The sequence below is a fragment of the Pseudophryne corroboree genome, chromosome 6, assembly GCF_028390025.1.
Source record: "Pseudophryne corroboree isolate aPseCor3 chromosome 6, aPseCor3.hap2, whole genome shotgun sequence".
Classification (NCBI taxonomy): domain Eukaryota; kingdom Metazoa; phylum Chordata; class Amphibia; order Anura; family Myobatrachidae; genus Pseudophryne; species Pseudophryne corroboree.
The window spans coordinates 321,426,100-321,440,067 of NC_086449.1; the positions used below are offsets into that span (position 1 = coordinate 321,426,100).

A 13,968-nucleotide genomic window follows, 5' to 3' on the forward strand; every position below is an offset into this window, starting at 1 on the left:
ACAAATTGAGGTGATTTTTTCTAAAAATAAGGATTTTATGAAAAACAGACTTGCTCTGGAGCTCCATGAAAAAAAGATGCAGTGACTTATATAGAAATCACTATGTCTCATTTTCTCTCATCTAATTGACTAACTAAACCCCATGGCTGTGGGAAAAACCCCACACCACAGGGTTTTTTAAATGTCCCGCTTGTTCTTCTTCTTTTGGGCACTGATTTACCTGTTTTACGGGTGACACCTCATCCTCTTTTCTTTAACATTGTGAAATATTTAGATTTCAAGTGCCCATTCTTAAACTTTCTGCCCTCCTGCACTAGTACTGAGTTGCTGCTTCTGCTCTTCTATCTATTGATCCATATAGACTCGGTATCCAGTCTCTAGGTTGACAACACATAGGTCAACACTGTCTAGGTCGACCCCTATTGGTCGACAGTAAGTAGGTTGATATGATTTCTAGGTCGACATGTTCTAGGTCAACGTGACAAAAGGTCGACATGAGTTTAATTTTTTTTCCCATTTTTTTACTTTTTCATGCTTTATGATCCACGTGGACTACAATTGGGAACAGTAACCTGTGCCGAACGCAGCGGTAGCAGAGCGAGGCACCTTGCCCAAAGCACAGTGAGTGATGCGAGCCATGCGAGGGAACGCGGTGCACTAATTGTGAATCCCGGTCACTGTACGGAGAAAATGACACAAAAAAAGTGCAAAAACTCATGTTGACCTTTTGTCATGTCAACCTAGTACCCGTCGACATAGAATTCCTGTCGACCTAGAAACCATGTTGAACAAAATACTGTCGACCAATAGTGGTCGACCTAGACACTGTCGACCTAATGGTGGTCGACCTTGCATACCACACCCATTGACTCACAGCACTATTAGTAACAGTAATGGTGGCACCCATTGAATGTTACTTTTTAAGTGCCCGAACAACAACACACATGATTTATTTATTTTACTATGTTACTTTTTAAGTACATTAATGATGATTTTCCTAACACTGACACAGAGGGGGGGGGGGGGGGTGTAATAGGATGTGAGCCAACAGCCCTTCACTGATGACACAGAGGAAGGAATGTAATAGGATGTGAGCATCAGAAAGTGAGTGATTTTGTAGTTTCCTGGGTTTTTTTTTTAAGTGGAAATCATTTACATGGCAAAATCAGGTTGATTTTGCCATGTAAATGATAGCCATTTAAAAAAAACCAGGAGAAATCTCACATAATCTCTCACTTTATGATTCTCACACCCTATTACATTCTGGCCAGAGTCTGAGGGTGACACTGTATCCCATTGTCCTTAATCACAGTAGCTCTTCTTTATATTATAATTATAATTATTAATATTAGTAATAGTCACAGTAGCCCTTATTCACACTACTGCAGCCCACAGCCCTTCACTGATGACACTGAGTCTGAGGGTGAAACAGTAATATCCTATTGCCTATAATGACAATCTCAGACAGCTATTCTTATTTTTCACAGTAGCCCTTAATGACAGTGCTACAGCCCACAGCTCTTCACTGATGACACTGAGTCTGACTGTGACACAGTATCCCATTGCCCTTAGTCCCAGCAGCCCTTAATGACAGTGCTACAGCCCACAGCTCTTCACTGATGACACTGAGTCTGGCTGTGACACAGTATCCCATTGCGCTTAGTCACAGTAGCCCTTAATGACAGTGCTACAGCCCACAGCTCTTCACTGATGATACTGAGTCTGACTGTGACACAGTATCCCATTGCCCTTAGTCCCAGCAGCCCTTAATGACAGTGCTACAGCCCACAGCTCTTCACTGATGACACTGAGTCTGACTGTGACACAGTATCCCATTGCCCTTAGTCACAGTAGCTCTTGATTAACAAAAACAACACAACAAAATCCTAGTGCTACCAAGCCACCAAGCTAGTTTGATCACTTGTGATAAAAATTGTAATGCAGCTCCCAATTTAGCAGTACTGCTCTGCCAATTACTGAGTACAACAAAAAAAGAGATAAAAATTGATTTACCAAGAGAGTGCATTAACAATTTATTACAATTATAGAACATTTATAAACAACCCTTTAAAATATATGGAATTATAAAAAGAGATTATTCTCCCAATGAAAATCCTATACCTCCTGCGGTGGAAAAGGGATATAATATTCACCACTTGTTATTGGAATCCTTAGACCACTTAATCCAGTCTTTGATTTTGTGCATATGTGGCCAAACAATATACTCTTGTGCCAAACAGTATAGCATTAGGATACTTAGGGGGACATGTACTAAGCGGTGATAAAAGTGGAGAAGTGAGCTAGTGGAGAAGTTGCCCATGGCAACCAAACAGCAGTGACTACAAAATTATACAGAGCAGCTGATTGGTTGCCAAGGGCAGCTTCTCCACTGGCTCACTTCTCCACTTTTATCACTGCTTAGTGCATGTCCCCCTTAGTGATGTTTTAGATCCTTGACCGTTAGGAATTGAAACAGGCCCTGCTGGAGGTGTAGTTCATATACAAAGATCCCGATCACATGAATCATTATGATCATCAGGACCTTTGTATATGAACTACACCTCTAGCGGGTTCTTTCGAGTGATTTGGCACTTACCATCTTTAACTACTCCGTCGGTAAACCAAAGATGGCAGGTATGCAAATTACCTAACCAAGAGGTCTGCATTTGAATCCTCTGCTGGCATTGCATGACTTACGTGAACCCCACACTCGTAATATGTGCAACGGCTTTTACAGCAACGGGTGGAGGTTGTTACTGTGACCTTCCAACTTCCACAGCATCCGTCCCGTGTTGCCGCTCAAGTAATATGGCCACAGCGGTAAAAGAATGAGCCTAACTCTGTGTTTCTTAAGCACACGTGGTGAACCCGGTGCTGCGGCTTAGAGATACGGCTGTATCAATTCCTAATTGCAATGGAACGAAACATCACTAAGTGTCCTAATGCTATACTGTTTGACACAACAGTATATTGTTTGGCTACATATGCGCAAAATTAAATACTGGATTAGGTGGACTAAGGATTCCAATAACAAGTGGTGAATATTATATCCCCTTTTCCACTGCAGGAGGAATAGGATTTTCATTGGCAGAATAATCTCTTTTTATAATTCCATATATTTTAAAGTGTTGTTTATAAATGATATGCCTGTTATATAATTGTAATAAATTGTTAATGCGCTCTCTTGGTAAATTGATTTTATCTCTTTTGTTGTTATGCTCTTGATTAACAGTCACAGTAGTCCACAGTAGCCCTTAATCACACTGCAGCCCATCCCACACCCTCTCCCACCAGAATTCTGTTTGAAATGGCATCCAAACCATGATGGAGGGACTTTTTTTATTTCAAAACACGCAAGATCCAACACCGGGTGGATGATGTTTTGCCTCATTTTTGGAATCTGAGCTTGTCGGGAAATACAGAGCCAGGGCTGGTATGTACTGGGATACTGGAAGGTCAGGTAGTTTCAAATCGCACATCTATAGTTTTGATTTGTATGCACTTTATATTTTTCTTGTTTTCAAATTATATGCACATTTGCATAGCTCTGTATTAGTTCATTTAACTTACAAACATCTGCAAGAAATGGTCTGGCATACATAGATAATATTGCAATGTACAGTATGTAGGAAATAACATATAGAAAAGTGTCCTCTTGTATCTTGCATAGCTGTATACCCATCACGGCAGATCATGGTGCGAGTGTGATCCATACGCATTGCATTGTCTGCCTGCAGGTGTGACTATAGGCAGTCACGTGCAACAAAGCATTACCGCGATGCCTGTGCATACGCATCACAGCAATGATACGGGAGAACGGATATGTACTACAGATTTCACTAAGTTGCTTAGCTTTGTGATACCCTTGACAATTACAATAAACAAGCTTAAAGGAGAAAGCCGAAGCAGAAGTAGGAGGTAAGTTACAGAATGCTAAACCGGTGCTGTGCAAATTCAGATTGGACACCAAGTTGACTTAATATTTGAAGGGAAATGGTCATACACTCTTATCTAACAAACTAACATTTATGAGTAATTTATTTATTCTCGCAGTAATTGTATAAATTAATATTTTTGCCTCTATTATATTTTAGTGACTTGGCTTTTCCCATCGGGCTTGTCATAATTCTTGAAATCTAAAGACGTCTCAGGAAATTCCTCAAATATCGGTGAGAGTTTTAATGTTTTCTATCGGTTGATCACGTTGGTAGCAGAATGCAGGAAACTTTATTGTTGCTACATCTGTATTTATCAGGGGATGCAGTAAATATACCGTCTGTCAGAATCCCGGCGTTCAGGAGACTGACACTGGAATCCTGACAGCCGGTGAAATGCTACTGGCCGGAATCCAGACAAACGCAGGTTATTCCCACTCGGTTGGTGGGTCCGTGCATTTTTTTTATACAGAAAGACAAGTTTCTAAAACATGTTCAATAAACAAATAGGTATAAAACTAAAAACCCAATGTAGGACTCAAGTAAAATACGATTAAAGAAATATATGTTTAAAAGGAATGTTTCATTTGTTTATTTGTTTTTGTTTTGTTGTATTTTTAAAAAAGTCTACCAAACAGTAGCATTAGTGCAGTAAATAGAGCACCTGATTCAGAGATGGACGCAATTCGTACAGAAACTGCGTCTTTGGGAGCTGCTGTATTAAAGTCTGCAAAAGCAGCAGGTTGTGTCTTGAGTAAAGAGATGTCTCCTGCATGCTTGTGTGATCTGCTGCTGAGTCCAAAGATGCAGCATTAAATCACTTGCTTGGACAATGGCCATCTGAGAAACACTCAGGTTACACAGGATGGGTGGGTTGTTCCCACTGCTGAGGGCAGAAAAGGCACAGACCCTGGACTCACCACTCCCTGAAAATGGGGGTAAAATGTCCCCGTTTTTTGAGAAAGCTGTCCCGCTCCACTCATCCCCACTCCTAAACACCTGAAGCCTGTCAATCAGTTTGCGGCTTGGGGACACTGCATGTGACCACGCAGAACCCGTTCTGCAAATGTGCATAATCAGTCCTGCGTAGGCGCCCCACCATTGAAAATGCATGTAAACCATAAGGTTTAGCTACATCTCAGAATGGGACCATTGCCACATCCCCAGCCATTATGCTGAGGAATTTATATATATATAGTTTTTTTTACAGATGTTAGAAAAGTAGCAGAAAGTTGTACAAAAAGTATATCTTGCACTATGCTGTCATAATTGCTGTACTTATGATAGAGTGTAATAATTTATTATGGGTTAAGCGTATTATTATTCCTAGTTATATATATAGTGCACACATATTCTGCAGCACTTTACAGAGAATATTTGGCCATTTAGTACTTGCCCCAGTGGGGCTTACAACCTATGGACCTAATTCAGACCTGGTTGCGGCAGCGGCTGCGATTGCAGGCTGAAGCCCTGTGCAGTGTGCGAAGGCATCACACTGGTGGAGGCGGAGTCAGGGCATGTCATCGGCATTGTGGCAGCATTTTTGGGGTGCAGTACAGACAACCCAGGTGTGTCCAGACCATTTGAGGGGCGGACCGCGGCGGCTACATGATGTTACACGTAGCAGCAATGGGCAAAACCATGCCGGGCAGTCGTTTGTCTTCGCAGCTAGGTTGCGTAGGCAAGGAGCTACTCAGCAGGTGCAAAAGCCACTCTTTTACATCTGTGGGTGGGTAGGGCCTAGCGTGCGGGGTGGACTAGCCCTGTGCTGGGCGTCCCCATGCATGTCAGAGATTTTGGTCATAGATATGCGTTTTTCGCACATCTACGATCAGCTCTGAATTAGGCACTATGGGGCATATGTATTAACCTGGGGAAGGCATAAGGAAGTGATAAACCAGTGATAAATGCAAGGTGATAAACACACCAGCCAATCAGCTCCCATATGTAAATTAACAGTTAGGAGCTCATTGGCTGGTGCGTGTATCACCTTGCATTTATCACTGGTTTAACACTTACTTATGCCATCTCCAGGTTAACACATATGCCCCTATATGCCTTACCACATGTACATGCACAGATAATCTTGCTTAATTAATCCAAGTTTAGGCCTTTACAAATATGTTTTCAGCTGCCCTACCATATATTATGCAATACTTACAGCTCTAACACAAACTTATAACACTAAAGTTTACAATATTTATTTTGGCTATAATGCATGTATACATGTACTGTAGAGCACACTCACATTTAGTAATAATAGCTAATCAAAATGTTCATTTTTACTACATTGACACCAAAAAAATCTCTACAAGGTCCTTGTAAGAGTGCAGTAAATGGAAGTCACTGTATTAACTATTACAGTAAATATATCACTTTCTTTTTTCTGTTCTAGGAGTGAGTGCATCAGCATTTTGGCAACATAGCTTGGAAAGAACAAGCTTCTCTGTGCTGTACTCATTATGGCCGACACTGGAAACAGCTCATCCAATATTACAAATACCACTGACAGATCTATTTATGTGACTTACTCTGTGGTGTCTTGTTTTGCTGTTGTTCTCTGCCTACTTGGATTGGTAGGGAATGCTTTTGTTATCTGGGTTCTTTCCTTTAACATAAAGAGGAACAAATACACTGTGTATATTCTTAACCTTGCAGTTGCTGACTTTATCTACCTCTTATTTTCTGCCGTTGTCATGTTCTTAATGGCTGATCAAATGATAAACCTCCGCTTCCAGACAAGAGCCACTCTACAAGCCTTAGAAGTAATGTATGATTTTGGGTATTCCGCAGGTATGTTCTTCCTGACTGCGATAAGCGTAGAAAGATGCCTCTCTGTCCTCTTCCCAATATGGTACAAATGTTACCGTCCAAAACACTTATCGGCCTACTCCTGTGGAGGGATCTGGCTGCTGGGCGCTCTCTTGTCACTTCTGGATAACTTTGTCTGCCCTGCAGAAGCCTTTGAGGGTATGACAATAGAATGCACTGGGGTCCAGGTGTTCTCCCTGGTCCTCACTTTTGTTTTCGTCATTCCTTTGATGCTCGTGACCAGTTTCATTTTAATCTACATCGTTAAAACAACATCCAAAAAATCCCGACCTCCCAAGATCTATGTGGCCATAATTGTTACTGTCCTGGTTTTCCTCATTTCTGTGACACCCATCAGACTGTTATGGTTTTTACTTTATTTTAAGTCATTCACCAGTAAAATCTCAGCTCTTGCGCTGTTTTTTACCAGCACATACTGTACTTTGTTCAACAGCAGTGCAAACCCTTTCATTTACTTCTTTGTAGGTAGGCAGAGGAAGAAGAGATTTGGAGGTTCCATCAATGGAGCACTCAGTAGGGTGTTTAAGGATGATGACACTGAGCAGTCATCTGGGCTTGATGGGAATACTAGTACTACTAGCATGCCCTAGTAACGTCATATATGTCCAAATAAGATGATTATGTTTAATCATGTTGAAGCTTTTTCTTTACGAAAGTAAAATAGATATGATGCAAAAACAAGGGAATGTGTATTTGTCTAGATTAAATCATGGCAGTTAAATAGCCCTCAATGTGAGTTTGTACGTAGGCTGAATACTAGATACAGCACCATAAACTCTTTTGGATTTTTATTTATTTATCACATGTACCATATTATAATTGCACTTTAATACTTGGCTAACTTACAACAATAACACATTTGAGTTTCTGGAAATAGATTACATAACCTCATTTGGCTTTAAAAGACGATAAACTCAGATACATCATGAAGTAAGACAATACTCTATGGTTATAATCTGCTAGAATCCACAAATTGCATGGCAGACACAGAGATTGCTCAAAACCTAATGACTAATGTGTCAAAAGACTCTACTATGTAGTGACCATATAGAAGACAGCACAATTTGCTTGTATCTGGAAGTAGGACTGTGCTAGTTGGCACTGCCCTAGGCAGTGTCCTGCATAAATGGCAGCATAGCAGCACATATCCTTGCCAATCAATCAAGCACTTTCTCTGCCATTACTCTTACTGGAAAATTAGTAGTTATCAAAAATCAAGTACCAACAAAAAGACACACACACACACACACACACACACACACACACACATATATATATATATATATATATATATATATACATATAAGTAGCGGTAAGGTTCGGCACTCAAATGGGTAAATAACAAAATACTTGCTGCGGTGCCCTCTGCGATCTGTAGCAAGATCCATGCAATATGAAGAGGAAGTCAGCGGCACTCAGCAGACGGATTGATGAAATAAAGATGGCTTTATTAGAGTCCTACGCCGTTTCGGGGACTACACCCCGTCTTCAGGGACAAATCATACATGTGTGATTTGTCCCTGAAGACGGGGTGTAGTCCCCGAAACGGCGTAGGACTCTAATAAAGCCATCTTTATTTCATCAATCCGTCTGCTGAGTGCCGCTGACTTCCTCTTCATATTATATATACATATATATATAACGTAAAACTATATGCTGCCCCAAACAGTGTTGCTGCCAGAGGTATGTAGAACATTACTCTATAAATACAGCCACTTTTCCAAGTAAAATGATTATGCCACTTTTTATTATTATGTATATGTATGATTTGCTTCTTAATGGACATTATAAGGAAACTTTTATTATTTGAAGATGTATTTTATAGACCTCCATCTGCTGCGTAATACAATAATTCCCTTATGTCTGAGGGGTGTTTACTTTGGCTGTTACTGTTTCAGTGATCTTTAGTTTGTCTTTGCTGAGAATGTAATGTCATACACAGAAATGTACTGTAAGTCTGAAGAGAATGAGGCTCTTAGTACAGCAAGACTGCTACACACGTCTTACTGTGTATGTATAAGGACAATGGGGGTGATTCAGACCTGATCGTTTGCTAGCATTTTTTGCAGCGCTGCAATCAGGTCAGAACTGCGCATGCATATGCACCGCAATGCGCAGCCGTGTCATACAGGTATAAAGCGGATCTTTGCTGTGCGATGGGTTTTACGAAGAATCCATTCGCACAGCCGATCGCAAGGTGATTGATAGGAAGAAGGCGTTTATTGGTGGCAACTGACCGTTTTCAGGGAGTGGTTGAAAAAATGCAGGCATGTCCAAGCGTTAGCAGGGCTGGTGTCTGACTTCAATTCCAGCCTCAAACAGGCTGAAGTGATCACAGCGGCTGAGTAAGTCCTGAGCTACTCAGAAACTGCACAAACTGTTTTTGTCATGCTCGGCTGCATAAGCGTTTGCACACTTGCAAAGCTAAAATGCACTCCCCTATAGGCGGCGACTATCTGATCGCAGCGCTGCAAAAAATAGCTAGCGAGCAATCAGGTCTGAATGACTCCCAATGTAAAGGTACATTGTAAGAATATATTAGCAGTTATTAGAAATATGTCTTCCTTTAATTGCAAGAGCAATATGAGATGTCATAAATGTTTGCTAACTATAGATGAACTGGAACTTTATTTATACTGCATACACTTATTATGAATTAATGCATAATAGAGAACTTATTGTATATGACAGACAGGGCATACGTACAACTAAATGATTGCACATTGCCTTAGGATAGTACACAGCTAAAAAAACACTCAGTGTCAATGGCAAAAAGAGATATGAAGAAAGAATCAGTATAGTTACAAACAGTGTACTGTACATCTGTATTCTCCCTGTACAGTAACTAAGTCTCCTTGTTTTTTTTATTTAAATTCCACCAATGTCTACACATTTCATTATTACACGTAAAATACATGTAAATAGTCTATTAGTTATTTTTATAATAAGAATTATGTGTGTATGATTTTTAATGCTGTCAGTGCTCAGAACTATTAACACATCTATCTAGTATCACGTACAGTAATATAAATAGCACTGTACCTTCTGTAATACCATATTACCCTGCACTTGAAACTTCAGTTTTATTGGTACTAGTGAATGGTATGCGGGGAAGTTTTGTTTAGATAAACTGAAGACACTTAAAAGGAAAAAATGCAATACATACGCCACCAGGTGGCGCAAGATTACATTTCAATTGCTAGAGATTGCTGATAGCTATAGTGCGTTCAGTCTATTTACGCAGATTTAGGGCAATCAGAAGCTACTCAAACCTGCACATTTCTGTTCTTTGCAATGAGTGGTGTACAGTATCTTCAGAAGCACTGTGTGAGGCTTACCATATCATTCTGTAGAGTCAAATATTATTTGTACAGCTGTTTTATATTTGAATTAACTATTTATAAATGAAATATCAGATGGCACATCTGGATAAGTATGTTGGGCAAAAAAGTTATATAGAAACAACATGCTTTGTCATCTTAAATTATGCTGCTAAAATTGCTCCTTTAAAGTTAACAATACATGGGTTGTATCCGTTTTCCCAGTACATACTGTATGCGTAAACTAGACTTACTGTGAAAGTGACCTTGTATTGTTAATGTTATGTGTAAATATATTCACTTGCTTTGTTTTACTTTCAATGATGCTATTGCTGTAATATTGATACAGGATTTGTATGTGAGAACTGTTCACAGGCGGATTGTTTATGTTATACTTATAATCAATGCACCGTAGTTAAAGACACCGTCTGTTTTGTTTATTGTTCTGTGTTGCAATTTGTGCTTTCTGAAAGATCATTGTTGAACACTGAATCACCACTTTGTGTGAGCACGTGCTTTTTACTTTTGCATTTAATAAATATTGTTTAAGCAAGTGGATAAAGGTGTTTCTTCTTTTTTTCTCAGATTTAGGGAGTAAACCGTATATTTCTGACCTTATGTGACCTTAAATTTCTCTTTTAGTTTAAAATACATATTCTGAGCATTTGAAATTCCATTATCACAACACTGTCTTTTGTAAACCTAGCAAGTTCATTAAGTACCACCAGGCATACAAAGGGGGGAGGGGTCAATCGAAATGTCCAGGGGAAGAAAGGGATAGTCTACGCTTCAAGATTTGGCCACATCTCTCCGAAAGCTGAGACTATCATTGCTGTCTACTGCCTTGGGCAACACATGAGGCATATTTGGTTGCTGTGCAAAGGAATATGTTCAAGGCCCATACACACTAAATGACCCCCACCGACGCCGATATTGGCAGTGGTGGGGACCCAACGGGGTGATGACATCGGCAAGTGCATACACATACACACTTGCCAATGCCAACGGGAAGGGGAGGACGGCGGGCGGGCGGTGGGGGGAATGACGCCTATGCTTCATCTGCAGCTTGGCTGTCGTTAACAAGGACCTCCCTCATCTGTACATGTTCAGACGAGGGAGGGGGTCATTAACGATGCGTGGGAGCGTGCATTGTAAATGACATTGAGTGTACACACTAGATGACATTGTAAATATCTCGCTCAAATTGGCCCTTCTGAGCCAGATCTTTTACTTTCTCGTCTAGTGTGTATGGGCCTTCAGATCCATTTAAAAACAATTATTTTCTTAATAAAAGCATTAATTTAAGAAAAAATATCACAGAAGAAGCCCAAACTGAGAGGTCAAAATTCAAGATGTGAGTGTCTCCCAAAAGGCAGGCATTCTGTTAGCGGAGTGGCGACAGTTTTGCAAGTTGGAGGCGATGTGCTCTTAACCCAAAATATATTTTTATGGGAAAAAGAAGAGTTATGGTAGACTTACCATTGTTAATTCTCTTTCTGCGAGGTACATTGGGTTCTACAGGTAAACATCGGGGTGTAGAGTGGATCTTAATCTAGAAGCACCAGGGATGTGCAGTCAGGGGAGGCAGTACCTCCCCGTCATTAATGATTAAGATAATATAAAGAAGATACCCCGTCAGCAAGGCAGATGTGATTGGACAGCGGATCCAGTGCTGGATCCGCTGATCCAATCACCCATATGCGGCGGGGTGAAGTGGCGGTGGGACCCGGCGCTACTGTGGATGGAGAGCTCAGCTGTCACTACAGTACAGTAGCATGGCGGGGTGAAGCGGCGGCGGGACACGACACTATTGTGGAGCTCAGCTGTCACTACAGTACAGTAGCAAGGCGGGGTGAAGCGGCTGCGGGACCCGGCACTACTGTGGAGCTCACCTGTCACTACAGTACAGTAGCGTGGCGGGGTGAAGCGGCGGCGGGACTCTGCGCTACTGTGGAGCTCAGCTGTCACTACAGTACAGTAGTGCGGCGGGGTGAAGCAGCGTTGGGACCCGGCGCTACTGTGGAGCTCAGCTGTCACTACAATACAGTAGCGCGGCGGGGTGAAGAGGCAGCAGGAACCGTCGTTAGTAATGTTGAAGCTGCCTGTCACTAGAGCAGCGGCAGCTCTGGAGTCAGTAGGAAGGGCAATAAGGTGAGCTTATTTCATTTGTACTCTTTATCCTGATGACTATTTTTTTTCATAAAATTGAAACATTGATTTTCTACCTGGCCGGTGTTTGAGCCTTTCTGAATATGCTGGGAGTGCCGTACGCCACACAACTATAAATATATATGTATATATATATATAAAATCTCAGTGCTTCCCCAGCCAGTGACCTCACCGCATGCCACTGAGAGGCACCAACAGTCTAAAGCTTTAGGCTGTCCCAGGCAGTAGCGGATCTTGCCACGGGCAAGCAGGACTTTTGCCCGGGGCGCCGCCTTCCGGAGGGCGCCGCATCGTGGCAAGATCCGCCACTGCTGCCCGCTGTGTCCTCCGTCTGCCTCCGCTGCCCGCTGCCGTCCCCGTCCGCCTCCTGTGAAGGGAACTAGACGCTATGCGTCTAGTTTCCCTTCGTGGAGAGTAACTTTGCTGAGCGGTGCGCGATGACGTCATCGCGCACCGCACAGCAAAGGTCCTCTCCACGAAGGGAAACTAGACGCTATGCGTCTAGTTTCCCTTCGTGGAGAGGACCTTTTGCTGTATGGTGCGCGATGACGTCATCGCGCACCGCTCAGCATTCAAGCGGCGCTAGCAATGTACAGGGGGCGTAACTGACCACGCCCCCTGTATTAGGCCACGCCCCTTTTCCTGCCCGGGTTGCAGAGCGCCCTTGAACCGGCCCTGGTCCCAGGATGCATTGGGGCCTCCTCTATAACCCCGCCTTCAGGCACTGTGAGCTCAGTTTCGTTTACCAGTCCAATGCAGGAGCAGGTATGAGAGAAGGTAGATGTTAGTCACATAGAACTACATTCTTACGACAGGAGAAGGGACCAGCGGCTAATGCTATACAAACATATAGAAGCTAGGTGCATCAGAGTGGGCGCCCTGTGGAACCCAATGTACCTCAAAGAAAGAGAGTTAATAATAGTAAGTCTACCATAACTCTCCTTTTCTGTAGCAGGATACATTGGTTTCCACAGGGAAACACCAGGGAAGTCCTAAAGCAGTTCCTAAAGGGAGGAGACGCGCCTTAGCGGATATGATAACCCAGCTTCCAAAGGAAGCATCATGGGAGGTGGAAGTATCAAAGGCATATAGCCTAATAAACATGTTCACAGAGAACCACATAGCCGCCTTGCACAATTGTTCTGCAGACGTGCCATGGCGGGCCAGCCAAGAAGGCCCAACAGACCAAGTAGAATTGGTATTAATAGCAGCAGGAGCTGGGAGTCCAGCCTGCGCATAAGCTTGTGCAATCACCATTCTAATCCATATGGCCAAGGTTTGCTTATTCACAGGCCAGCCACGTTTGTGGAAACCAAACAAAACAAAAAGGGAATCTGACCTCTTGATAGAGGCAGTCTTCTCCACATATATACAGATAGCCCGTAACACATCCAAAGACCGCTCTTTGGAGGACAAATCAGAAGAGATAAAGGCCGGAACCACAATCTCTTGGTTAAGGTGAAAAGCTGACACCACCTTAGATAAATAACCTGGGCGAGTTCTAAGAACTTCCCGGTCACGATGAAATATTAGAAAGGGTGGATGACAGGACAATGCGCCTTAGTCCGACACCCTTCTTGCAGAGGCAATAGCCAGTAAAAACAAGACCTTGGTCGTGAGCCATTTAAGATCCACCATCTCAAGAGGTTCAAATGGAGACTCTTGCAGGGCATTCAGGACAACAGACAGATCCCATGGAGCCACAGGTGGGA

The 13,968-nt window shown here is 42.3% G+C and overlaps 1 protein-coding gene across 2 annotated transcripts in view; it reads left to right on the forward strand.

Moving 5' to 3' along the window:
- The window catches only part of LOC134932153 (proto-oncogene Mas-like), a 61,550-nt gene extending 53,342 nt beyond the window's left edge, over nt 1–8,208 (forward strand). For both annotated transcript variants that reach the window (XM_063926295.1, XM_063926296.1), the window contains exons 2-3: nt 4,095–4,169; nt 6,331–8,208. In XM_063926295.1, coding sequence (XP_063782365.1) covers nt 6,398–7,357 — 960 coding nt within the window. In that variant the 5' untranslated portion in view covers nt 4,095–4,169; nt 6,331–6,397 and the 3' untranslated portion in view covers nt 7,358–8,208. The remainder of the gene's footprint in view (nt 1–4,094; nt 4,170–6,330) is intronic.
- The last annotated feature ends 5,760 nt before the right edge of the window (nt 8,209–13,968 follow it).